The sequence below is a fragment of the Bos indicus x Bos taurus genome, chromosome 9 (assembly GCF_003369695.1).
Source record: "Bos indicus x Bos taurus breed Angus x Brahman F1 hybrid chromosome 9, Bos_hybrid_MaternalHap_v2.0, whole genome shotgun sequence".
NCBI classification, from domain to species: Eukaryota; Metazoa; Chordata; class Mammalia; order Artiodactyla; family Bovidae; genus Bos; species Bos indicus x Bos taurus.
This window is the reverse complement of record NC_040084.1, coordinates 70,912,954-70,938,690: the sequence shown is the minus strand read 5'-3', so window position 1 is coordinate 70,938,690 and position 25,737 is coordinate 70,912,954. Positions and strand designations below refer to the sequence as shown.

General features: G+C 40.7%; 1 protein-coding gene across 1 annotated transcript; it reads left to right on the top strand.

Moving 5' to 3' along the window:
• The first annotated feature begins 1,434 nt into the window (after positions 1-1,434).
• On the top strand, positions 1,435-23,019 carry LOC113898439 (vascular non-inflammatory molecule 3-like). The gene is made up of 3 exons (XM_027551585.1): positions 1,435-1,972; positions 14,531-14,701; positions 22,789-23,019. Exons 1-3 carry the CDS (start codon positions 1,871-1,873, stop codon positions 22,843-22,845), a joined length of 330 nt encoding a protein of 109 aa, XP_027407386.1. The 5' UTR covers positions 1,435-1,870; the 3' UTR covers positions 22,846-23,019.
• The last annotated feature ends 2,718 nt before the right edge of the window (positions 23,020-25,737 follow it).

Genomic DNA, 25,737 nt, shown 5'->3' with positions numbered 1-25,737 from the left:
TAATATGGAACTTTAGATTCTAAATATCCTAATGCCATAATAATTTTGAACTGGCATTCAAGTTAGGTACTTGAATATTTAAGTTCAAACCTTGTTTAAACAACTTGTATCCATAATCACTTCCTACTCATATATATATGAGGCAAGACATTACTAACCATGCTTGGTAACAAAATATTTGAAACATGTTTCTATTGATTTCAAAATAATAAAAAGTTGGTATACTTCCTGGAATTAGGGAGTGTGAAGGGAAATTCCTTTGTTTCTTTTTGATTCTATTCAGAAAGTCAGGTCAACTGAAGCAACAGGTAGAATTTCAACTTGACATGAAAATAAGTTCCTTCTCATTATAAAGCAATCCATCTGTCTTATGTAATTCTAATACTGTCCTCGATTATTTTTTTCTGTAATGAATTTGTACCTGATTGATATTATTATTTCAGGACATAAAGTTACATGGAAACTCAGTAGAGGACCTGGGAAAATGAAAGCATATTCTGATAATGAAAAAAGGTTATTTGAATTAAAGGGTTTACAATTATAGAACTGAAGCAACCAAAGAAACAAAAAAGACACAAATATCCAAAACTTGCCAGTTTCCCTACATCAGATGAAGCATAAGGAAAAAACCTCCTGAAGATTAGATTTTGAGTCATGTATAAATATTTAGGGAAGAAGGCCTCCCTTGAACAGTGAGCAGATCCTATAAAGAGGAATAAATTGTATGCCCCCAAAGCCCAGCTCTTTGGTTTCTGCACATAAACTTCACAGCATTGGCTGGGTCCCAGAGAGGCCCAGAGACTCAGCCAGGTGGGCACTCACCATCACTGACCATATTGTCATCTATATATATTTTACACAGTGTTCAGGTAAAGTTCCAATATTTCAGACTATTAGGCAGGCTTTCCAAGAGAAACCGTCAACTGCGGTTTCTGCTGATAGCTTCTTATAGTGCAAACACTTCAGGGCCACTGGTCATAAACATTGAGTTCAGTCATTAGCATGTATACAAATGTTCTCTCCTGTTATTTTGGGAGCTCTATTAAAACTGAGGCTTGCCTTAGATTCTGTTTTGTCTGTCACAGCTAACTATGCAAGTTTTCATGAATTGTTGCTATGATAGTTCCTACTACAATGATTCCACATTGGTCCTATTAATGGAAATATTGAGCCATTTAATAAAATATTTTGGTTGAAAGCATTGAAATAGTTTAATAAAATATTTTATTAAAAGAAAAGAGTTCAACCCCAAGTGTGTTTTGGAATGGGGTGGACTCATCTGCTTGGCTCACTGCTTCCAATTCTATATTTGTGTGGACCTCTTAATAGTGCCAACAGTAGCATCACGCACTAGAGTCAATCCAATTATGTACTTCTTGCACAATATCCTTTCTCAACACTGTGTTGTATAATCTATTCCTGAGATAGTATAAGTAGCGGTAGCAGATAGGCAGGTCTTTAACATAAAAGCTCTTCCAGTGATACAAAGTACAAGAATCTGAGTTTAATAAAGCGCACTAAATTTTATCTATGATTATATCATATTTTCCAAAATATGTGGCCATTCTGGTGCTCTTTGTCCTGAGAGTTGGTGCACTGGACACTTTTCTTGCTTCAGTGTTTGAGCATGCTCTTATATTACCAAACAGAACAGAAACACCTGTGCTAAAAGAAGAAGCTTTGCTCCTGATGAACAAGAATATAGATGTTTTAGAGAAAGCACTTAAACTGGCAGCCAGGCACACTGGCTGGGACATTGGAAAGAAAATCTGAAACTTCATAAGAATGTAAATGTTTCGACTTCAGTAAAAATTTTTTTGCTCCTTTACTTGTTTTGAGCAGGGTGCACATATCATTGTGACCCCAGAAGATGGAATTTATGGCTGGGTCTTCACAAGGGAGACCATTTATCCCTATCTGGAGGATATCCCAGACCCTGAAGCAAACTGGATTCCATGCAGAGACCCCAGAGGTGAAGTCATTACCTTTTGATCTTTAAACAAAAAGTTGTGATATTGTAACATAGCAAATATTTAAGCTTGACTAGTGTTGTTGCTGACAGTCTGTGGCACCCGACTTTGACTTCTCTAATTCTTCGTATTGTGCACCATCTGGCGTGTCTCCTGTTTGGGAAATGATTTATGATGATGTCTGGTTGGTTATTTATGGATGAATAATATGTGTACACACAAGTTTTATAATAGATGTAATTAACTGGCTTTCAACAAAGTGAGAAAGTTGTGAAATCTAGGACTTATATTTGTAAGTAAGGGTTCCAGCCTCCTTTGCAGGAATGGTAAAAAGATGAGTGTATTTATGTTCCAAAGGGCTTTGATATCGGCATGCAATGTCATCGGTATGGTGAGTGGAAATTGCACAGGGCTTGAAAATGAGATATTTTTTCTGCGACTACATCCTACCACCTCTTGGCTGAGTGATGTGGGACAGAAAACCTTAACTCTTAAAGTAAAATAGAGATAATATGATTTCCTTTCCTACTTCACTTTACAGAGTAGATGTATGTGTAGGGAATTTCCTGGTGGTCCAATGATTAGGACTCTGAGCTTTCACTACCAAGGGCCTGATTGGCTCCCTGGGGCCCTCCCCAATCACTGATTGGAGAACTAAGATTCCATAAGCCATGCAGCATGGCCAAATCCCTCCTCTGACCTCACCCCACCCCCACAAAATGAATGTAAAGTGAAATAATACATAGAATCTATACAGTATGGTGCCCTCTTGAGTGCTAATTATTACTTTAAAAAAAACAACTATTCCTTTTTTTTTAAAACAGGAGCTGGATCTGAAATTTTGCTTTCTTGTCCTTCAAGAAAGTGTAGCAATTGTTTATAGCTGTAGTTTAAGCATAACTGTCTGAAAGAAAATCGCATAAAATATAAGAAAGATTATGAAAATAAATCATTTTAGGTGTACTTACTTTTTAAAATAGATCATACATGATGACAAAATCAATGCATTAAAAAGTTATTTAATGTGCTAATTTTTAAATTTACAGGCATCTGCTTAAAGCTATTATCAAGTGCACAAAAAGAGAAACTTCTTTAATAATTCTGACCATTTGAAATTAATTGGAAAGTCAAGTCCAATGTTGCAACATAAGAGCTCTTATATGTGAGTCAGGTCTCACCCTGTGATTTTCACCTTTGGAAAAATATTCTCAAAATGTTACACAGTCTGTGTTTACAGTAACCACGTAATTATGACTCAATGTTTGCTTGCTTATGGGGCTTTTCCCAGAGCAGGAAAGACTCATTATTTGCAATAACTCAAGAGGCTTATACTGAAATACACTCTATTTGCCTGGGCTGGCAAAACTGACTTTCCTAGGGGAAAGATGTCTTAAAGCCTGATTAATTAGTCTCTGAAGTATTTTAAGTAAGGAAAGTAGGTGACAGATGAAACTTTAATATTACTGAGTCTTTCAGACATTCAAATGGCAAGCTTTCAGCTCTGTGTTGTAGAAAGAAAAAATCCAGTATTTAAGAAAATGCTAATATTGGTAAAGAAAGCCACCATTTCTTCCCTAGTCACACTCATCTCTAAAAGGGATAATTCAAGTCCATATAGTCATCCTTGTGTATTTAAATACTATCATTTAGAATACTGACACATCTCTTGCTTCCTGGAGCTTTCCCCATGGGGAACTAATAGGAAACATTAAAGTGCCCTAATTATCTAGCCAAAAAAAAAAAAAAACCAAAATAAAATATATAACAGTTTTATTAAGGCCTTCCTTAATGAATATGCACGTTGACAGTATTACTGTTTTTCCTGAAGGCAAGACAAAAGAAATGGTCTGAAATAATAATCATAAATCTGTCCTTTTTATTCAAAGATCAGTTCAACATCAATTGTAGGGGGACTGAGAAACCATGGAGAGTCTGAATGGCCTCTACAAGCAATCAAGTCATCAGTGTCCCTGGGCGGTCTTGTTGTTACAAAGTCCATAATGGCCAATATTGAGCACCTACTTGGTTCCTGAATCTGCACTTGGTACACTAAGCACATTGTCTCATTCAGTTTAAGTAACAGGTATAACTATTCCCCTTTTATTTACTTATTCATATTTTAAAAATATACATTTATTTTTATTATTTTTATTTATTTGGCTGTGCCAGGTCTTACTTGCAGCACACATGATCTGTAATCTTCATTGCAGCATGCGGGATCTTCAGTTCGGGCATGTAGGATCTAGTCCCCTGACTAGGGATTGAATCCCTGGGCGCCTGCATCAGCAGCACATAATCTTAGCCACTACACCACCAGGGAAGTATCTCCCACTTTAAATCCCACTGCTGGGCATACACACCGAGGAAACCAGAATTGAAAGAGACACGTAAAAAAAATAAATAAATAAATAAAAAAAAGAAAGAGACACGTGTACCCCAATGTTCATCACAGCACTGTTTATAATAGCTAGGACATGGAAGCAACCTAGATGTCCATCAGCAGATGAATGGATAAGAAAGCTGTGGTACATATACACAATAGAGTATTACTCAGCCATTAAAAAGAATACATTTGAATCAGTTCTAATGAGGTGGATGAAACTGGAACCTATTATACAGAGTGAAGTAAGCCAGAAAGAAAAACACCAATATAGTATACTAATGCATATATATGGAATTTAGAAAGATGGTAACAACAACCCTGTATGCGAGACTGCAAAAAAGACACAGATGTATAGAACAGTCTTTTGGACTCTGTGGGGGTGGGGGGTGGGATGATTTGGGAGAATGGCATTAAAACATGTATAATATATAAGAAATGAATTGCCAGTCCAGGTTCGATGCAGGATACAGGAAGCTTGGGGCTGGTGCACTGGGATGACCCAGAGGGATGGTATGGGGAGGGAGGTGGGAGGGGGGTTCAGGATGGGGAACACGTGTACACCTGTGGCAGATGCATGTTGATGTATGGCAAAACCAATACAATATTGTAAAGTAAAAAAATAATAATAATAATAAAAATTAAAAATAAAATATATAAAATAAAATAAATAAATATGAAGAAAAGAAGGGGGCTTAAGGTCTTACAATTGGTAATTAGCCTCGCTGGAATTCAAACATGGCCATTTCCACTGAGTCATGCTAACAGAACGGACTCTGAGTGCCTAGAAGCATCGTCTTCTACTTGAAATCTCCATGACTAGTAAATCCACTTCTGAGCACATTCTAATTGCAGAAATTTGGATCTTATTTTCCACTGAAATCTTTCATAACTTCCTTTGGTGTCCATACTGCTTCTATAGCATGCTCAAATATGTGACTCATCTTCAAATTAGAGTCTTTTAAGTATCTGAAGCCAGCTGTAGTCTTACTTATTTACTCACCTCAACCCCTTTTTACTTCTAGGATAAACAGTCCCAATTTGGAAGGTCTGGGCATTACTTTGAAAAGCAATTTCATAGTGTGCATTTACCCCAGGGTTTCACACAAGGGCCCTCTAAGGTAGAAGGGAAGCTATTATGCTACCTTGACATGTAAGGACACAGACAAAAGGGTGAAATCCTTTTTTCCTTTTCTTTTCCTTCCTTTTAAAAAATATTTCTAGTACCTAAAGCTGCATTTCTGGAGGATGATTGGCCTGGGACCAACTATTTACTGCCTCCTAGTATGAACGTGGCTTGCATTATGGAAAAGATTCTCTCCATTAGAAAAGCCCTTCATTTGTCTTCCTGGGAGAACTTCATAAGAAAATATGTTGCTTCTCTTCTTTCTCCTCTTCCTCTTTTACCCATTCTGTGCTTCGGTCTTGCACTGCTGTTGTGAATCTGGCAACTAGAATAGGTTAGTTTTCATAAAGAAGAAGACTGTATTGCATGTGTGTGCTCAGTCGATCAGTCCTTTCTGACTCTTTGCAACCCCACGGACTGTAGCCTGCCAGCCTCTTCGGTCCATGGGATTCTCCAGGCAAAAATACTGGAGTGGATTGTTATTTCCTACTCCAGGGGACTGGTTCCAAATAGGAAAAGGAGTATGTCATGGCTGTATATTGTCACACTGCTTATTTAACTTCTATGCAGAGTACATCATGAGAAACGCTGGGCTGGATGAAGCACAAGCTGGAATCAAGATTGCCAGGAGAAATATCAATAACCTCAGATATGCAGATGACACCACCCTTATGACAGAAAGTGAAGAGGACCTAAAAAGTTTCCTGATGAAAGTGAAAGAGGAGAGTGAAAAAGTTGGCTTAAAGCTCAACATTCAGAAAACGAAGATCATGGCATGTGGTCCCATCACTTCATGGGAAATAGATGGGGAAACAGTGGAAACAGTGTCAGACTTTATTTTTTTGGGGTTCCAAAATCACTGCAGATGGTGATTGCAACCATGAAATTAAAAGACGCTTACTCCTTGGAAGGAAAGTTATGACCACCCTAAATGGCATATTCAAAAGCAGAGACATTACTTTGCCAACAAAAGTCTGTCTAGTCAAGGCTATGGTTTTTCCAGTAGTCATGTATGGATGTGAGAGTTGGACTGTGAAGAAAGCTGAGTGCTGAAGAATTGATGCTTTTGAACTGTGATGTTGGAGAAGACTCTTGAGAATCCCTTGGACTGCAAGGACATCCAACCAGTCCATTCTGAAGGAGATTAGTTCTGGGTGTTCTTTGGAAGGACTGATGCTAAAGCTGAAACTCCAGTACTTTGGCCACCTCATGCGAAGAGTTGACTCATTGGAAAAGACTCTAATGCTGGGAGGGATTGGGGGCAGGAGGAGAAGGGGACAACAGAGGATGAGATGGCTGGATGGCATCATTGACTCGATGGACATGAGTCTGAGTGAACTCCGGGAGTTGGTGATGGACAGGGAGGCCTGGCGTGCTGCGATTCATGGAGTCGCAAAGAGTCGGACACAACTGAGCGACTGAACTGAACTGAACTCCAGGGGATATTCCGGATCTAGGGATACAACCTGTGTCTCCTGCATTGCAGGCAGATGCTTTATCACTGCACCACCTGGGAAGCTATTGGATTGCATATGAGCTTTTAAATCTTTGCTGTTGATTCTTAACCTAGAGCTGTTGTATGTTATAATGACAGGCAAATAAAGCATCAGTTTGGATGTTCAAAAATCACTAATACACTGTAAGTTTAAGGCAATATCTATTGAATTAGGCTTGGCTGTACCCCTGTACAAAAAAGACTCAGCTGTCTGGCCAAGGAAAATTCCATCTACATTGTGGCAAATATCGGGGACAAGAATCTGTGTAATGCCAGTGACCCTCAGTGTCCCCCTGATGGTCATTACCAATACAACACTGATGTGGTGTTTAATTCTGAGGGCAGGCTTATGGCTCACTATCATAAGGTGAGAATTACTTGTGCCTTAGCTGATCTTGACTTATTTTTGTTTGTGATATCTATGTAGACTTGTTTGTTGAATGTTGGTAAGGGGACCGTTATAAACACATTCCTTAATTATTACATTTAGTTGAAAAGGGGACTTAACTTACTTTGACTTTTATATAAGGGTTCTGAATTTGAATTAGTCATAAAATAGAATCTGGCAGAATATTAAAGCAGATGTGCTAATAGCCTCACAGGATTTTAATATTCTCTGAGAAAGGAGAAATTCTGTTTCATCACATGATTTAATACTAGAGTAAGTTTTTGGACCCAGTTTGTTAGTTTTTGGACCCAATTTGTTAGTGTTTGGTATTAAGCTTTAGTCATTCATTCCATTAAGATCTTTTTTTGTTTGAAGTGATAGAAAAACCCCCAACTGAAATTGATTTGAAACAGTAACAACAAAAGCAATGGAATGCCCTTGCTCAGGTACCTGAGAAAATATAAATCATAGAAAGGATAGGTCTAGTTTCTGACATGGTCTGTATCTTAAGGCCTGGAAGATGTCAGCCATCCCCACAGCTCTCTCTCTCTCTCTTTCTTTTTTACAGTGTGTTTTTTTATCCTCTCAGGCCATGCCAAAGTGCATGCAGGATCTTAGTTCTCTGACTAGGGATCGAACCTATGTCCCTTGCATTGGGAGTGTGGACCACGGGATCACCAGGAGAAGTCACCCTCTAGTTCTTAGATCCTTGTAAAAAGTTCCAACTTTTTCTCAGCTGACTATCCTTTCAGACGCCACATGGCTGCTGGTTACAAAGCGCATATCCTAATGGGACAAAATCCAGAGGAAGACTGAATTTCTCTTTCCTAGAAACCCCACAAAAACCTTATTATTCCTTCAGTCCACCTAGCAACCACATGCCTCGCTTGAGTCGATCTCCTGGGAATGAAGGATGGGCTGCCACCTGAGCAGAGGACAGAAGAGTTTGGGAACCTCAGTGGTGGGGGTGGGATGGGGTGTGGCCTGAGCATATATGCACACATCAGGCCAAATAAAAACCTGAGCAGAACATAAGGCTGCACTCTTGAGTCCAGGGTAGATGGAGTTTGGGAGCGAAAATCAAGCTGGAGAAAATTTTCTAATGACTTACTAATTAACAAGGTTTACTTCCCTTTCACTTTTCACTTTCATGCATAGGAGAAGGAAATGGCAACCCACTCCAGTGTTCTTGCCTGGAGAATCCCAGGGACGGGGGAGCCTGATGGGCTGCCGTCTATGGGGTCGCACAGAGCTGGACACGACTGAAGCGACTTAGCAGCAGCAGCAGCAGCAGCTATTACATTGTCTAAGTTCCAGTTTACTTCACCTCACTTATATAAACCTAGCCATACCATGGGAAGACATGACAAAGTTTAGTTTATTAACACATGTTAAACTTCACAAGCTCAACATTCAGAAAATGAAGATCATGTCATCTGGTCCCATCACTTGATGGAAAATAGATAGGGAAACAGTAGAAACAGTGTCAGACTTTATTTTTTTGGGCTCCAAAATCACTGCAGATGGTGATTGCAGCCTTGAAATTAAAAGACGCTTACTCCTTGGAAGAAAAGTTATGACCAACCTAGATAGCATATTCAAAAGCAGAGACATTACTTTGCCAACAAAGGTCCGTCTCGTCAAGGCTATGGTTTTTCCAGTGGTCATGTATGGATGTGAGAGTTGGACTGTGAAGAAAGCTGAGCGCCGAAGAATTGATGCTTTTGAACTGTGATGTTGGAGAAGACTCTTGAGAGTCCCTTGGACTGCAAGGAGATCCAACCAGTCCATTCTGAAGGAGATCAGCCCTGGATGTTCTTTGGAAGGAATGATGCTAAAGCTGAAACTCCAGTACTTTGGCCACCTCATTCGAAGAGTTGACTCATTGGAAAAGACTCTGATGCTGGGAGGGATTGGGGGCAGAAGGAAAAGGGGACAACAGAGGATGAGATGGCTGGATGGCATCACTGATTCGATGGATGTGAGTTTGAGTGAATTCCTGGAAATGGTGATAGACAGGGAGGCCTGGCGTGCTGCAATTCATGGGGTCACAAAGAGTCGGATATGACTGAAGTGACTGAACTGAACTGAACTGAAACTTCACGCCATGATATTAGTACTTAAAGAATTGAGTGGAAAACCATCAGAAATTTGTGAGGTTTGAAATTTCAAATGACTTTAAGACAAATATTCATCTTTTAAATATCATTTGTAGATATGATCTCATTGGATGATTCATTGGTTGTGAGAAAAATGAAGTGTTTTGGGGGTTTTTTGGTGGTCAGACCAGTGAGGGGTGGGGTAAGATAGGGGCGGGGCTGATGGAGGTGGGGTTGAGAGGGTATGAGATCTCCCAGGAGCGGGGCTGTGGGAGGAGCGAGACCTTCATTAGCAAGGTAGATTGGGGTCGTGGCCTCCAATCTCATGGGACCTCTCAGAATGATGCCTGAGAGTGTGGTCTATGAAGCCGGGATATCAATCGAGTCCAGGGGACAAGCTGAAGGGCCTGTAAGAAAACTCACAAGACAGTGGTATACTGGATATAATCTACACTAATTTATGTGTAATGTTTTTAAATATGCACACTAAAATACATGCAAGAAAAGATTTTGCAAATATTAATCACTTTTATTTGCCAGTTTTCTTACGAATCTTCCCCTTCTTTGCTTTTCATTAACAGTTCAATCTTTTTTGCACCTGAAGTTCAGTTTGACTTTCCCAAGGATTCAGAACATGTGATTCTCAACACTCCCTTTGGGACATTGGGCATTTTCACTTGTTTTGACATTTTCTCTCATGACCTGGCTGTGGTGGTGGTAGAAGAGTTTCAGGTTGACAGTATCCTCTACCCCAAGGCCTGTACAGTACACTGCCCCTCCTCTCAGTGTGGGCCCTTCCATTCTCCCTTCCATTCAGCATGGGCCCAAGCCCTGAGAGTCAACCTGCTTGCTACCAATAGCCACAACATCAGGTGCACATGACTGGTACCTCCCCCTCCAGTGCTGCCCCAAAGGGCAACCACAGTCTTGGAACACCTTCGTTTTCAAGCCATGCATTTCTTTAATGATTCTTCCCCCCCAAATTAATTAATTAATGAAATTAATTATTAAATCTATCAATTATTTAAATTAAATCAATATACTTATTAGTTATTAATTATTAAAATAGATTTTTAAAATTTAATTAATAAAGTTATTAATTATTAAATTAATTGATTGATTAAATTTATTTATTTCTCATTGGTCTGGGTCTTCCTTGCTGTGAGCAGGTTTTCTCTAGTTGCCACAAGCAGGGGTTACTCTTGCTTGGGGTGACAAGCTCCTCACTGCAGTGGCTTCTCTTGTGGGGCGTGTGGGCTTCCGTAGTTGTGCTGCAAGTGTTCGGTTGCTCTGAGGCATGTGTAATCTTCCCAGACCAGGGATCAAACCTGTGTCCCCTGCTTTGGCAGGTGGATTCTTACCCACTGTACCACCAGAAAAGTTCTTTAATGACTCTTTTATTAACTTTAATGTCACAAAATTAATAAGACTACGGGTTTCTATACCAACATTATTTAAAGAACATTATTCCTGGGAATAAAGAAGGAAGCAAAGAGTGTATTGTCAATTTCACATGAGGGGAAATTGGAGTTAGACAGAATTCAAGTCACATAAAAAAAGCAAAGGCAGCGTTAAAGAAAGTTGCAGCCACCATCTATTAGTAATATTGAAATAAATCTTGCTATTGGGGTGATAAAATCACTTTAGACTTAATCAGCTTTTTAGAGTTTACCCTTTAAAAATCCATGTTTAAGGGAAGGCTCCTCTCTCGATTGTTTTGTCATTTGTTGATCCAGGTGAAGAATCTCAAACACAAACAAATTAGATAGGTTGGTGGATATGTAAAATTGTTCTTCATGTCTGAGGAACTTTTTGGTTTGTTGTCAAGTTGGCTAAAGAAAGGGGAGCTTAAGTTAAAAAATTTAAAAAGTGATCCAAGTCAAATGATAGTTTCAGTGTAAGCAGATTCTTATGGAGGACACAGATTCAAATTGAACTCAGGTCAGTGTAATAGGTATTTCCTTCCTTATCTTGAAAATGCTTATGCTTTCATAACTTTATATTTCATTTCTTATGAAATGATTCTATTAGTTTGTGGCCATGCAAAATTTGAAACCAGTATTCATGTTTCTTCATGTAACCCATAGGCAGTGAAATCTATGCACCGGAGGCTGTCAAAGTGTATCACTGGAACATGGAAACAGAGACAGAGAGTGGCCAGCTGATGCTCTCAGAATCGTAGTCTTGACCTCGACGGGAACCCAGTTACCGTGCAGCTGCTGACTGGAGTGCTTATGCTAGAGGTGTCAAGCCATTCTCATTTGAGCAGCTGAATTTTCCAGGGATGATTTATTTTGATGAGTGCATCTTCACCAAGCTTAAGAGAAACACAGGAAATTACACACTTTGTCAGAAAGACCTGTGCTGTCACTTAACTTACTAGATGTCTGAGAAACGAACTGATGAAGTGTATGCACTTGGTCCTTTGACGGACAGTATGCAATAGAAAGCCAATATTACTTACAGGTAGAAACACTCAAGTATGTAAGAATGGCTTTGTTACTAGTTTGTCTTCTAGGTCATCACTGCATTTCTTTAAAAATTGTGCTGGATTCAGTTAATTGGAATAGTGTTACATTTGTCATTGAACTTTTCTCCCTAGAATACTTTGTTTAGTCTTGGCAAGAACAGAATTAGAGCTGCAAGGTAAAAACATGAAACAGATTGATTAGTTCTCAGCAAACGGGGTTAAAGTTTTAAAAGCTACAATCCCCATGTATTTTTTTTTTTCTGTTAGGTTACTTTAGGGCTGTGTTTTGCAAACTGTTTTCAACTAGAGTCCAGAGCAAGAAGTCCATTGCACATCATAACCCAGTGCCATCAAGACATATCTCAAAAAGATACTTAGTGAAACAAACATTTTATAAAATAATTAAAACAAAAATTATACATGGCTATGATTATATGGATATCAAGAAAGGTGGCAAGAATACACAGAAGAACTATACAAAAAAGATCTTCATGACCCAGATAATCACGATGGTGTGATCACTCACCTAGAGCCAGACATCCTGGAATGTGAAGTCAAGTGGGCCTTAGAAAGCATCACTACGAACAAAGCTAGTGGAGGTGATGGAATTCCAGTTGAGCTATTTCACATCCTGAAAGATGATGCTGTGAAAGTGCTGCACTCAGTATGCCAGCAAATTTGGAAAACTCAGCAGTGGCCACAGGACTGGAAAAGGTCAGTTTTCATTCCAATCCCAAAGAAAGGCAATGCCAAAGAATGCTCAAACTACCGCACAATTGCACTCATCTCACATGCTAGTAAAGTAATGCTCAAAATTCTCCAAGCCAGGCTTCAGCAATACGTGAACCGTGAACTTCCAGATGTTCAAGCTGGTTTTAGAAAAGGCAGAGGAACCAGAGATCAAGTTGCCAACATCTGCTGGATCATGGAAAAAGCAAGAGAGTTCCAGAAAAACATCTATTTCTGCTTTATTGACTATGCCAAAGCCTTTGACTTTGTGGATCACAACAAACTGTGGAAAATTCTGAAAGAGATGGGAATACCGGACCACCTGACCTGCCTCTTGAGAAATCTATATGCAGGTCAGGAAGCAACAGTTAGAACTGGACATGGAACGACAGATTGGTTCCAAATAGGAAAAGGAGTACGTCAAGGCTGTATATTGTCACCCTTGACAATACACCCTTATTGAACTTATATGCAGAGAACATCATGAGAAACACTGGGCTGGAAGAAGCAGAAGCTGGAATCAAGATTTCCAGGAGAAATATCAATAACCTCAGATATGCAGATGACACCATCCTTATGGCAGAAAGTGAAGAGGAACTCAAAAGCCTCTTGATGAAAGTGAAAGAGGAGAGTGAAAAAGTTGGCTTAAAGCTCAACATTCAGAAAACGAAGATCATGGCATTCAGTCCCATCACTTCATGGGAAATAGATGGGGAAACAGTAGAAACAGTGTCAGACTTTATTTTTCTGGGCTCCAAAATCACTGCAGATGGTGACTGCAGCCATGAAATTGAAAAACACTTACTCCTTGGAAGGAAAGTTATGTCCAACCTAGATAGCATATTCAAAAGCAGAGACATTACTTTGCCAACAAAGGTCTGTCTAGTCAAGGCTATGGTTTTTCCAGTGGTCATGTATGGATGTGAGAGTTGGACTGTGAAGAAAGCTGAGCACCAAAGAATTGATGCTTTTGAACTGTGGTGTTGGAGAAGACTCTTGAGAGTCCCTTGGAGTGCAAGGAGATCCAACCTGTCCATTCTGAAGGAAATCAGCCCTGGGATTTCTTTGGAAGGAATGATGCTAAAGCTGAAACTCCAGTACTTTGGCCACCTCATGCAAAGAGTTGACTCATTGGAAAAGACTCTGATGCTGGGAGGGATTGGGGGCAGGAGGAGAAGGGGATGACAGAGGATGAGGTGGCTGGATGGCATCACTGACTCGATGGACATGAGTCTGGGTGAACTCCGGGATTTGGTGATGGACAGGGAGGCCTGGCGTGCTGCGATTCATGGGGTCACAAAGAGTCGGACACGACTCAGCGACTGAAATGAACTGAACTGAACTGATGATTATATACAACACAGTGTAATTTTGAAAATTCTAGTCTACTCCATTGGAGAAGGAAATGGCAACCCACTCCAGTACTCTTGCCTGGAAAATGCCATGGATGGAGGAGCCTGCTAGGCTACAGTCCATGGGATCGTGAAGAGTCGGATAGGACTGAGCGACTTCACTTTCACTTTTCACTTTCATGCATTGGAGAAGGAAATGGTAACCCACTCCAGTGTTCTTGCCTGGAGAATCCCAGGGACAGAGGAGCCTGGTGGGCTGCCGTCTATGGGGTCACACAGAGTAGGACACGACTGAATCAACTTCGCTGCAGTCTACTCCATTCGGTGCACTGAAAGAAAAGGGCTAATTTTGACCCACTAAATTAATGTTAGGGTTGACTAACAGATTATGAGCTGCAACTGGGGAAGAAAGCACTTAAGAGGCAAGCTAAAGAGTATTCTTCTCTTCTTTGAAATTGTATTTTTAGCTGTGAAAACATTTCCAAGATTTCCAACCACCTCTCTTTTCTTTTCCTACCTAGGTATGCATGTTACTGAAATGTCAAACCCCTGACCTGGAAACTTGTGGTGAGCCTGTGGGGTCAGCTTTTACCAAGTTTGAAGATTCCCTCAGTGGCACATTTGGAACAAGTTACGTTTTCCCACAGATCGTTCTCAGTGGGAGTCAGCTTGCCCCTGAAAGACATTGTGAGGTAGAGGATTTCCAGGAGGATAAATTCCTTTGAACAGATGGAGAAGATTGGCATAATGAAAATTTGAAATAATGAGACAGCATTGTAACACTGAGGTTCACCTAATATAAACAACTTATACAAAGACACTATGATATGAAGACAAGTTGTAGTTCTAGACTGTTTTTAGGCTGTGATGGAGAATTTGGGGTTTTATTTTCTTACATAAATGTGATTTTGAGAATCAAAGGAACAGATTATTGAGGGATTAAAATAAAAATATTGATTGCCAATGACAGCCAACAACTAATGTTTTCTTTATTTGCATAGATCACCAGGGCAGTAGATTTATTTACTGCATGTTCATCCAAAGTCCTTCTGATATTACTACATACGTAGATCTGAAACAGGGAGCTTCTGATTCCAAAGTCTGTGGGCTTTTGACTACTTCATGCTGCTTTTAGAGTGACATTGTCAGAGAAGGCCTCTGGACTGGAAACCAAATCTGCACTGAAGTTAATGCTTTGCTTTCTTTGATTAGGTTTCAAGAGACGGATGTCTGCAGAGCCAAGGCGAAGCCCCTTTGCCTATCTAGGCTTTAGCCCTTTATGGAAGAGTGTTTGAGAGGGATCCTCCATGTTTAGGGCAGGGCCCTGGGTAACTACAGTGATCCCCATTCACTGCCATCCTTTGAGGACTAGCCTGGCAAAGAGGGGAGGTAAAAAGAGACAGCTCAGCCCATAGTATCTGTTTAGAAGATGTGTCCTGACTTTGCTGAAACAGCCAACTTAAGCAGACTTAAAAAGAAATGGATGAGTGCGCACACTTTACCTACTCACTCTGGGAGCTGCAGTCGTCTTCTGTGTGGGTGCACTTAAGTGTGTGTCACTATGTCCATGTGTGGTGCAACATGTATCTATGGGAGGAGAGCCAGGAAGAGTCTTTGTGTGGCAACTGCTCTAACGTATGCAAATACTGTATCTCTCATTTGTAAATGCACAGGGTTAGTGTGGAGAATGTGGAGGGTATTTGGTCCTAGTCAGTTAGGATACAGAAAGTTAAAAACAAAGGTATCTTTTAAATAACTTTTTAACAAATTGAAATTGTTCCATTATCTCCTTATTCTACTTTTATGGAATATTTGTATGGAAGTTAGATACTTAGGAATGGAAAGTTAGAAAGAGATAAATGAATAAATGATCTACTTCAGAACATGCACTGTTTCCTTCTGAAATTATTCTCTTAGAATGTACCCAATCCTGATTAAACCCTCTCATCCTCTGGAATTTGTTGCAGCCTGTGCTAGACAGGATCTTCCCTAGAAAAGGCCACCCTGTCATCTTTTTCCCAGTTACCTTCGCCCCTTTGACCCTGACATCCTGAGTCTTTTCCTGGTTGATTACTTATTAACTCTAGGAAGAGATACACATATCTGAGAGAAGAGGAGCTCTCTAGGATGTGTGGGAGAGGCTGAGGATCACTCCGAGTTTGGGGACACATTTCCCCTCCCCTAAAAGATATGACAACCGCTTTTCTAGATTTTTCCCAAGTGTTTATTTTCACTTGATTTAATTCAATCTAGTTCCAGGAAGCTGGAGACATTCTAGGCAGCAGAAAATGCCTTTGGTCTCTCTGTTTCCCTCATGCCTGGAATCTCTTTCCGGGGGCTCGGATGGAACCTGTACTCTGGACTCCTCTGTTTGTGCAGGATGTGGGCTTCTTCCCCATAAGGGCCTTGTGTTGGTTCTTTCCAGGTTTCTTCTCTCTCTTCTAGACAGTTGTTTGGAGGTTGCATTAGTATCTAGTGGCCCCAGCTTCCTCACCACCCCTCACCCCTTGCATCTTATATAGCCAACCTCTGCCCCTTCTCTAGTCCCAGGAACTACAGAATCACTGCATCCCATGGGTATTCTCAGCTCTTACCGTGACTAAACAACCTACTGTCCCTCTTATTATATCCCATGTTGTTTTGGCCCTTATCTTTTAACATCTCATGTCTTTTATTTCTTTGAGCTCTATTTTTGTCTCTCCCCTTTCTCCTCCCTAATTCTCATTTTATTTACCATGACTTATTAATAAGGACCTTGCTAGACTCAGCCCTCACAGCTGTGTCTTCCTCATTGAAACTCTTACTTTGGAAAGTAAGCCACTCGTATGGCTTCAGCTAGTGTTTCTGAGGCAGCAAAGTTATATAATTCATTGGAAGGAAAAAAAATTTTTTTCATCAGAGTCAGTTCAAGTCATATAATAATGATTAGAGACGATCTTAAAAAAAAAAAAAGGCTTATTAAGTCCTATGGTAAACATATATAGTCTTACAATATAAACAACTTTATCAATTAGATTAATGTCAATAGGAGATTGACAGTGTTCTAGCCATTAAATATTAATATGAAGGTGCATATACTTAGAGGACTTCCCAGGTGAGGCTAAGTGGTAAAGAATCTGCTTGCCAATGCAAGAGACACAAGAGATGTGGGTTCAATCCCTGGGCCAGGAAGATCCCCTGGAGAAGGGAATGACAACTTACTCCAGTATTCTTGCTTGTACAATCCCATGGACAGAGGAGCCTGGCAGGCTACAGTCCATAGGCTTACAGGGTCCCCGCAACTGAGTGATTGAGACCCATAGTAGACTTAGAAACTGTAGAGAAACAGAGATCTAATCTTTTATCACACACACTAGAATTCTGACTCTAATACCACTTCTGATTACCAGCTATGATTCTGACATCTGATTTTGATGTGTCAATTTTCCCCCCACACCACTAATAAATTTTCCAACACCAGCCGGGAGTCCAACAGTCAGATGCAATTCTGACCTCATCTAATTGCAGGTGGCATTAGATGCCACAAGACTGCCTTCTACCCATGTCAGATCTGGCTGTGGATCTAGTCGTCCCCTTTTACCCATGTCAGATCTGGCTGTGGACCCAGTCGTTTCCTGTCCTTCTGACCAACTGGCTATAGATTAGAAGTTTCATGGACCTTCTCCTTAGGTTTGATGTGTTTCCCAGAGTGCTCACAGAACTCAGAGCAGCAGTTTACTTACTTGATTACCAGTTTATGACAAAAGGATGTTACTCAAGAACAGCCAGATGGAAGAGGTGCAAAGGGTGAGGTATGGGAGAGGGGCTCTGAGCTTCTCTGTCCTCTGGAGCATGAGAGTCTTCCCATATGTCTTCCCATTTACAAACCAGAAAGCTCTCTGAACCTTATCATGGCATAGGTATGACTGATTAAACTATTGACCATAGGTGACTAAACACAATTCTTAGCTCTTCTTCCCTCTCTGGAGTTCAGGGGGTTGGGACTGAAAGTTCCAAGCTTCTAAACACTTTGTTGGTTCTCCTATCAAGCAGCTCTCAACCTTAGGTATTTTCCAAAAGTCACTTTATTAAAAAAACAAAAGACACCTTTATTTTTTTTTAATCACAAGAAATTCCAAGGATTTCAAACGCTCTGTGGAGGAAAAAGTGTTAAGTGCTATTCGCTCTGTTGCTTAGTCGCTTTGCAATCCCATGACCTGTAGCCTGAGACGCTCCTCCGTCTATGAGGATAAAGTTCAAATATATATTTCTTATTATAAGTCACGATATTGCACATAAAACACGTGTGCATAGGTATACACCCAGGTATTCTCAGATGCTCATCTTATCTCATCCTCAAGGTCGCTCTGTGAGATCAGCATTTTGTTGACCTCCCTTAAATTAGCCAATCTGATCACATGGACCATAGCCTTGTCTAACTCAATGAAACTAAGCCATGCCCTGTGGGGCCACCCAAGATGGGCGGGTCATGGTGGAGAGGTCTGACAGAATATGGTCCCCGGAGAAGGGAATGGCAAACCACTTCAGTATTCTTGCCTTGAGAACACCATGAACAGTATGAAAAGGCAAAAAGATAGGACACTGAAAGAGGAACTCCCCGGGTCAGTAGATGCCCAATATGCTACTGGTGATTAGTAGAGAAATAACTCCAGAAAGAATGAAGGATGAAGCCAAAGCAAAAACAATACCCAGTTGTGGATGTGACTGGTGAAGGAAGCAAGATCTGATGCTATAAAGAGCAATATTGCATAGGAACCTGGAATGTCAGGTCCATGAATCAAGGTAAACTGGAAGTGGTCAAACAAGAGATGGCAAGAGTGAATGTCAACATTCTAGGAATCAGCGAACTAAAATGGACTGGAATGGGTGAATTTAACTCAGACAACCATTATATCTACTACTGTGGACAGGGATCCTTTAGAAGAAATGGAGTAGCCATCACGGTCAACAAAAGAGTTCGAAATGCAGTACTTGGATGCAATCTCAAAAACAACAGAATGATCTCTGTTCATTTCCAAGGCAAACCATTCAATAGCACGGTAATCCAAGCCTATGGCCCAACAAGTAACACTGAAGAAGCTGAAGTTAAATGGTTCTATGAAGACCTACAAGACCTTTTAGAACTAACACCCCAAAAAGATGTCCTTTTCATTATAGGGGACTGGAATGCAAAGTAGGAAGTCAAGACACACCTGGAGTAACAGGCAAATTTGGCCTTGGAATACGGAATGAAGCAGGGCTATGGCTAATAGGGTTTTGACAAGAGAACGCACTGGTCATAGCAAATACCCTCTTCCAATAACACAAGAGAAGACTCTACACATGGACATCACCAGACGGTCAACACCAAAATTAGATTGATTATATTCTTTGCAGCCAAAGATGGAGAAGCTCTATACAGTCAACAAAAACAAGACCGGGAGCTGACTGTGGCTCAGATCATGAACTCCTTATTTCCAAATTCAGACTTAAATTGAAGAGAGTAGGGAAAACCACTAGACCATTCAGGTATAACCTAAATCAAATCCCTTATGATTATACAGTGGAAGTGAGAAATAGATTTAAGGGCCTAGATCTGATAGATAGAGTGCCTGATGAACTATGGACATTGTACAGGAGACAGGGATCAAGACCATCCCCATGGAAAAGAAATGCAAAAAAGCATAATGGCTGTCTGAGGAGGCCTTACAAATAGCTGTGAAAAGAAGAGAAGCAAAAAGCAAAGGAGAAAAGGAAAGATATAAGCATCTGAATGCAGAGTTCCAAAGAATGGCAAGGAGAGATAAGAAAGCCTTCCTCAGCAATCAATGCAAAGAAATAGAGGAAAACAACAGAATGGGAAAGACTAGAGATCTCTTCAAGAAAATTAGAGATACCAAGGGAACATTTCATGCAAAGATGGGCTCGATAAAGGACAGAAATGGTATGGACTTAATAGAAGCAGAAGATATTAAGAAGAGATGGCAAGAATACACAGAAGAACTGTACAAAAAAGGTCTTCACGACCCAGATAATCACGATGGTGTGATCACTGACCTAGAGCCAGACATCCTGGAATGTGAAGTCAAGTGGGCCTTAGAAAGCATCACTACGAACAAAGCTAGTGGAAGTTATGGAATTCCAGTTGAGTGATTTCAAATCCTGAAAGATGATGCTGTGAAAGTGCTGCACTCAATATGCCAGCAAATTTGGAAAACTCAGCAATGGCCACAGGACTGGAAAAGTTCCGTTTTCATTCCAATCCCAAAGAAAGGCAATGCCAAAGAATGCTCAAACTACCACACAATTGCACTCATCTCACACGCTAGTAAAGTAATGCTCAAAATTCTCCAAGCCAGGCTTCAGCAATACGTGAACCGTGAACTTCCAGATGTTCAAGCTGATTTTAGAAAAGGCAGAGGAAGCAGAGATCATGTTGCCAACATCTGCTGGATCATCGAAAAAGCAAGAGAGTTCCAGAAAAAACATCTATTTCTGCTTTATTGACTATGCCAAAGCCTTTGACTTTGTGGATCACAATAAACTGTGGAAAATTCTGCAAGAGATGGGAATACCAGACCACCTCACCTGCCTCTTGAGAATCCTGTATGCAGGTCAGGAAGCAACAGTTAGAACTGGACATGGAACAACAGACTGGTTCCAAATAAGAAAAGGAGCACGTCAAGGCTGTATATTGTCACCTTGCTTATTTAACTTCTCTGCAGAGAACATCATGAGAAACGCTGGGCTGGATGAAGCACAAGCTGGAATCAAGATTGCTGGGAGAAATATCAATAACCTCAGATACGCAAATGACACCACCCTTATGGCAGAAAGTGAAGAGGAACTAAAAAGCCTCTTGATGAAAGTGAAAGAGGAGAGTGAAAAAGTTGGCTTAAAGCTCAACATTCATAAAACTAAGATCATGGCATCTGGTCCCATCACTTCATGGCAAATAGATGGGGAAACAGTGGAAACAGTGTCAGACTTTATTTTTGGGGGTGCCAAAATCACTGCAGATGGTGATTGCAGCCATGAAATTAAAAGACGCTTACTCCTTGGAAGGAAAGTTATGACCAACCTAGATAGCATATTCAAAAGCAGAGACATTACTTTGCCAACAAAGGTCCGTCTCGTCAAGGCTATGGTTTTTCCAGTGGTCATGTATGGATGTGAGAGTTGGACTGTGAAGAAAACTGAGCGCCAAAGAATTGATGCTTTTGAACTGTGGTGTTGAAGAAGACCCTGCGAGTCCCTTGGACTGCAAGGAGGTCCAACCAGTCTATCCTAAAGGAGATCAGTTCTGGGTGTTCATTGGAAGGACTGATGCTAAAGCTGAAACTCCAATATTTTGGCCACCTGATGCAAAGAGTTGAGTCATTGGAAAAGATCCTGATGCTGGGAGGGATTAGAGGCAGGAGGAGAAGGGAATGACAGAAGATGAGATGGCTGGATGGCATCACCAACTCTATGGACATGAGTTTGAGTGAACTCCAGGAGTTTGTGATGGACAGGGAGGCCTGGTGTGGTGAGATTCATGGGGTCACAAAGAGTTGGACATGACTGAGCAACTGAACTGAATTGAACTGAACCTAAATTAGCTGGATCAGCTAGATCAACTAGATTAGCTGGATCAACTGAGAAGATCACTGACAAGGGAAATGAACTCTCCAAGGTCCCACAGCAAGCTAGTGGCAGTGCTGGGGCAAGAATTAATCTAATTCCTTAAACTGCCACGTTCATTTTTTCCTTTGTGTACCTGTAAACAGACAGGATAGGGAGGCTTCCCAGAGGAAAAGAATCAGACATAGCTTTCTTAACATGAGAGAAGCCAGTTTAGACCTAAGCCATTTTGTGATCTAAACCTGGCCACAATGCTTGTCTTTGCAGAATAGGTCTCCATAGAAAATGATTTTAAGGGAATAAGGAAATTAAAGATTTTTTTTTAAAGAACCTCTGAGATCAAACCAGGAGATTGGCATTGACATACATGCACTGCTGTGTTTGCTGCTGTAAAGCACTGGAAGCTCAGTTCAGAGCACTGTGATGACCTAGGGGTCGGATGGGGATGGGGTGGAAGGAAGGTCCAAGAGGGAGGGGATATATGTATGCATATAGCTACTTCAATTTACTTCATTGTATAGTACAAACTAACACAACATTATAAAACGATTATATTCCAATTAAAAAAAATTAAAAAACGGATAGCTATATAGAGGCCAGAAATATGACTTGACTATATTGGAGACAGTATATCAGTTGTAAAGACTCCCAGTTCAATTCCGAAAGTAAAGATCAGTCTGAAGCACATTCTTGAGCTGTTTTATAGGATCCAAACACCTACTGAGGACTCACTCACTCAACCACCAGGCTGACTAGAATCTAAGAAGAGATGATGACCCTCCTGGTGCTAGTGGTAAAGAACCTACCTGCCAGTGCAGGAGACAAAAGAGACACGGGTTTGATCCCTAGTTTGGGACGATCCCCTGGAGAAGGAAATGGCAACCCACTCCAGTATTCTTGCCTGGAGAATTCCATGGACAGAGGAGCCTGGCGGGCTGCAGTCCAAGGGGTCGCAAAGAGTAGGACATGACTGAAGTGATTTAGCACTCCTAACTCCAGCCAACTAGAGCCTGGAGTCTGCCAACTTTGGCCCTAAGCCTATGCTGAATGCTTCTTTGCTCAAGGCCCTTCATGAATACCAATGTACCCTTAGTGTAAAACTTCCCCCATTTCGAAATATCCTCAGTGTTCTTATTTGTTGCAAGTAAAAAAATCCTTCCTTCCTTCTGCCCTTTAGGTTGATTATATCTTCTGGCTCAACACACAACAAGAGGCAAACCCAGTTTTAAGGTAACGTTAGGGATCAGAAGATTTAACTGAGGCATCCTAAGAGAGGCTATTGGCGCACCAGTCCCAGTATAAGCTGATGGATGGAATTCTATTGCAAGAACAACAATCATCCACGTAAAGATTTCTCCCAAATGGTACGTGTCAGGTAGGCTGGAATTGCCAGCTTGATGTAGTAGTAAATGTGGAGAAGGGGAGGAGTTATCTAGCCCTCTGTCTATTAAATCTGTTTATTTTTTGTTGTTCTTGCACTAGAATTCCATCCATCAGCTTAAATAGGGCTATTTAATAGCCCTATTAAATCTCTGTCTTTTAGTAGGATTGTGTCCCTGGGCTCTGACCTTCATAAGTGTTTCTCAGCTGTTTTCTTTCCTCCTTTAGTTGAGACAGGCAGGTTAAAGGGGATTAGAGATGGGGTTTTACTGTCCCCCAGAAAGGTTCAGTTCAGTTCAGTTTAGTCGCTCAGTCGTGTCCGACTCTTTGCGACCCCATGGACTGTAACCTACCATGCTTCTCCGTCCATGAAATTTTCCAGCCAAGAGTACTGGGGTGGGTTGCCATTTCCTTTTCTAGAGGATCTTCCTGACCCAGAGATCGAACCCGGGCTTCCCTCAATTGTAAGCAGACTCTTTACTGTCTGAGCCACCAGGGAAGTCCTTCCATTGAAGACAGGTTTGGTTAAAAGAACAGAATGCTCTGGATGTATTTCAAAGTAGGTACATTTTTCCTCCTCCTATAAGAAGCAGCACAGGATGTTTTACTTCCTCATTATTCCCTCAGAGAACCTGGTTGGGCTTCTGGAGTAAAAGTTATAAAAATGTGAGGACCCTCCTAATACTGAAACCTCCTCCAAACCCTCCCCCCCGACCCCGTGTTTATCTTGCAAGCCTGTCCAGTAATTTAGCAAACACAGCTGGAGTGATGGTACCAGGAATAGCTGCCTCAGTGGACTTCTACCCCAGGTAAGCCTGTCTCTCTAACTTTGGGGGTAATGATGTGTGCTGACTTCAGTTCTCTGGAGTATCTAAAAAAGTTGCTGCTTTTCAGTTGTTCAGCTGTGGGTTTTTTTTTTTTGTTTTTTTTTTTGGTTGAGAAAATGAGAGAGAGGACTTTGAAGTTCTAGTTATATCAGACTGGAAACACAATGGGAGATTCTTATTTAAATTTTAATTTGAATAAGATCAAAGAAGTATATTTTTTAAATCTCTAGGTGACTCATTCCAGTTTTAACTTTTCTTTCAGAGCTTCCTTTATAAATTCTTATGGAATGATTACAATCTCCTTGTGAGAAAAAAAAATGGATAAATGGAAACCTCTATTAAATAGAGTTGGGAGACCAGAAGGGGAAGTTCTTATGTTCCATGACAACAGCAGAGCCATACAGGAAGAAGACCACTCTCTCCTTTCCTGGCAAGGACTGTTTGTGGCAAGAACTCAGCCAAGGAAAAACTAGGGACTCTTTGTTAACTCTAGTCCTCTCAATTTCTTTTTTATCTCTATAAAAGCGTTCTCTTTCTCTTGCCCTGCTCACCATGGTGGTAGATCCCGAATTGCAATTCTCTGCAAACCTGTCTTTGCTGGAGAAATATCCCATAGTCTGTTTTGGGTCAACACTCTTGTGAAGTACTAAAGTACATGTGTTTCTGACCACCTGAGAAGGGAAAACCCAAAGGAGATCGGCAAGCAGAGGGAGCTGGTATTTGCTACAGACTTAAGAGGACCTGGTCAACACAACCTCTTGGCTGCTTTGGCAGTCACAGAATAAAGTTACGATAGTCCTGAAGTTTAAAAAAATAATAATATATACTCTTCTTCAACCTGAACAAATAAAAACACCATCCAAAGTGAAATCTAAAACTAAAACAATCATAAGCACTAATCTGTAGACATTAAAAAAAAAAGTTTTCCTTAATTTACAACTAAAATTTGCCTTCTAACTCCATATCAAAATTTCTAAGCTTTTTTTCTATTTTATATTATTTCCCCCCTCTTCTCTCTCCCTCTATCACCTTCTTATTCTCACTCTCATTCTTTATACTCATCCTCTATGACTTGTGTGGTTTGCAGCCTCTAGGATGGTCCACAGTAATCTGTGCCTCATATATGCCCTTGGGTAAGTAAGCCCCTCCCAACAAGTGTACTGACTGGGTGTTTTTTTTTTTTTTTTTTACATTTCTTTTTAATTAGAGGATAATTGCTTTGCAATATTGTGATGGTTTTTGCCATATATCAACATGAATTGACCATAGGTATACATGTGTTCCCTCCCTCTTGAATCCCCTTCCCATATCTTACCCCATCCTACCCCACTAGCTTGTCACAGAGCACCAGCTTTGGGTTCCCTGCATCGTACTTCTAATGAATATAATATAACAAAATTGATGCGCTGTCACTTTCTAGATGACATTACTAAAGACTGCGGCTTCTATCTTGGATGGTGGTTCTCTTGTTATCTGGGTTTGAGGGAAGCTGGATGCCAGCATGTGAGTTTCCTTTTAGTGCGACCAGGGGCCTTCACAGCAAGGAACATGTTGGGCCACAGCCAATGTGGACCTGAGGCCTGCCTGGAGCCATGTGAGCCTAGAACCTAGAACTGACTCTTTTCCCAGTCAAGCTTTGGTAATTGTGGGACAGAGGCACCCAGCCAAGCTGCCCTAGGTTTCCTGACCCACAGAAAATGTGAGATCATACAAGCTTGCTCTTAGAAGCCATTATTTTTTGGGGGTGATTTGTCATATAGACAATGAATATTCCTCTTTGTCCTGAGTCTTCACCATTCTGAGGAAACGAAAGTGAACAAAATATGAAATTCAAATATTCACAAGGTGATAGTAATAATAATTCACAATTGAAAAGCTGTTTATTCTTCAAATTATTTACATAAACTACTAGGTTTGAA

What these genes read in the sequence shown, in the direction of transcription:
- LOC113898439 (XM_027551585.1), top strand. Translation starts at nt 1,871, where the DNA reads ATGGAATTTATGGCTGGGTCTTCACAAGGGAGACCATTTATCCCTATC. An exon ending in TCCATGCAGAGACCCCAGAG is followed by an intron (nt 1,973 to 14,530) that starts GTGAAGTCATTA and finishes TTTCCTACCTAG; the next exon opens with GTATGCATGTTACTGAAATG. An exon ending in CCCCTGAAAGACATTGTGAG is followed by an intron (nt 14,702 to 22,788) that starts GTAGAGGATTTC and finishes TCTGCCCTTTAG; the next exon opens with GTTGATTATATCTTCTGGCT.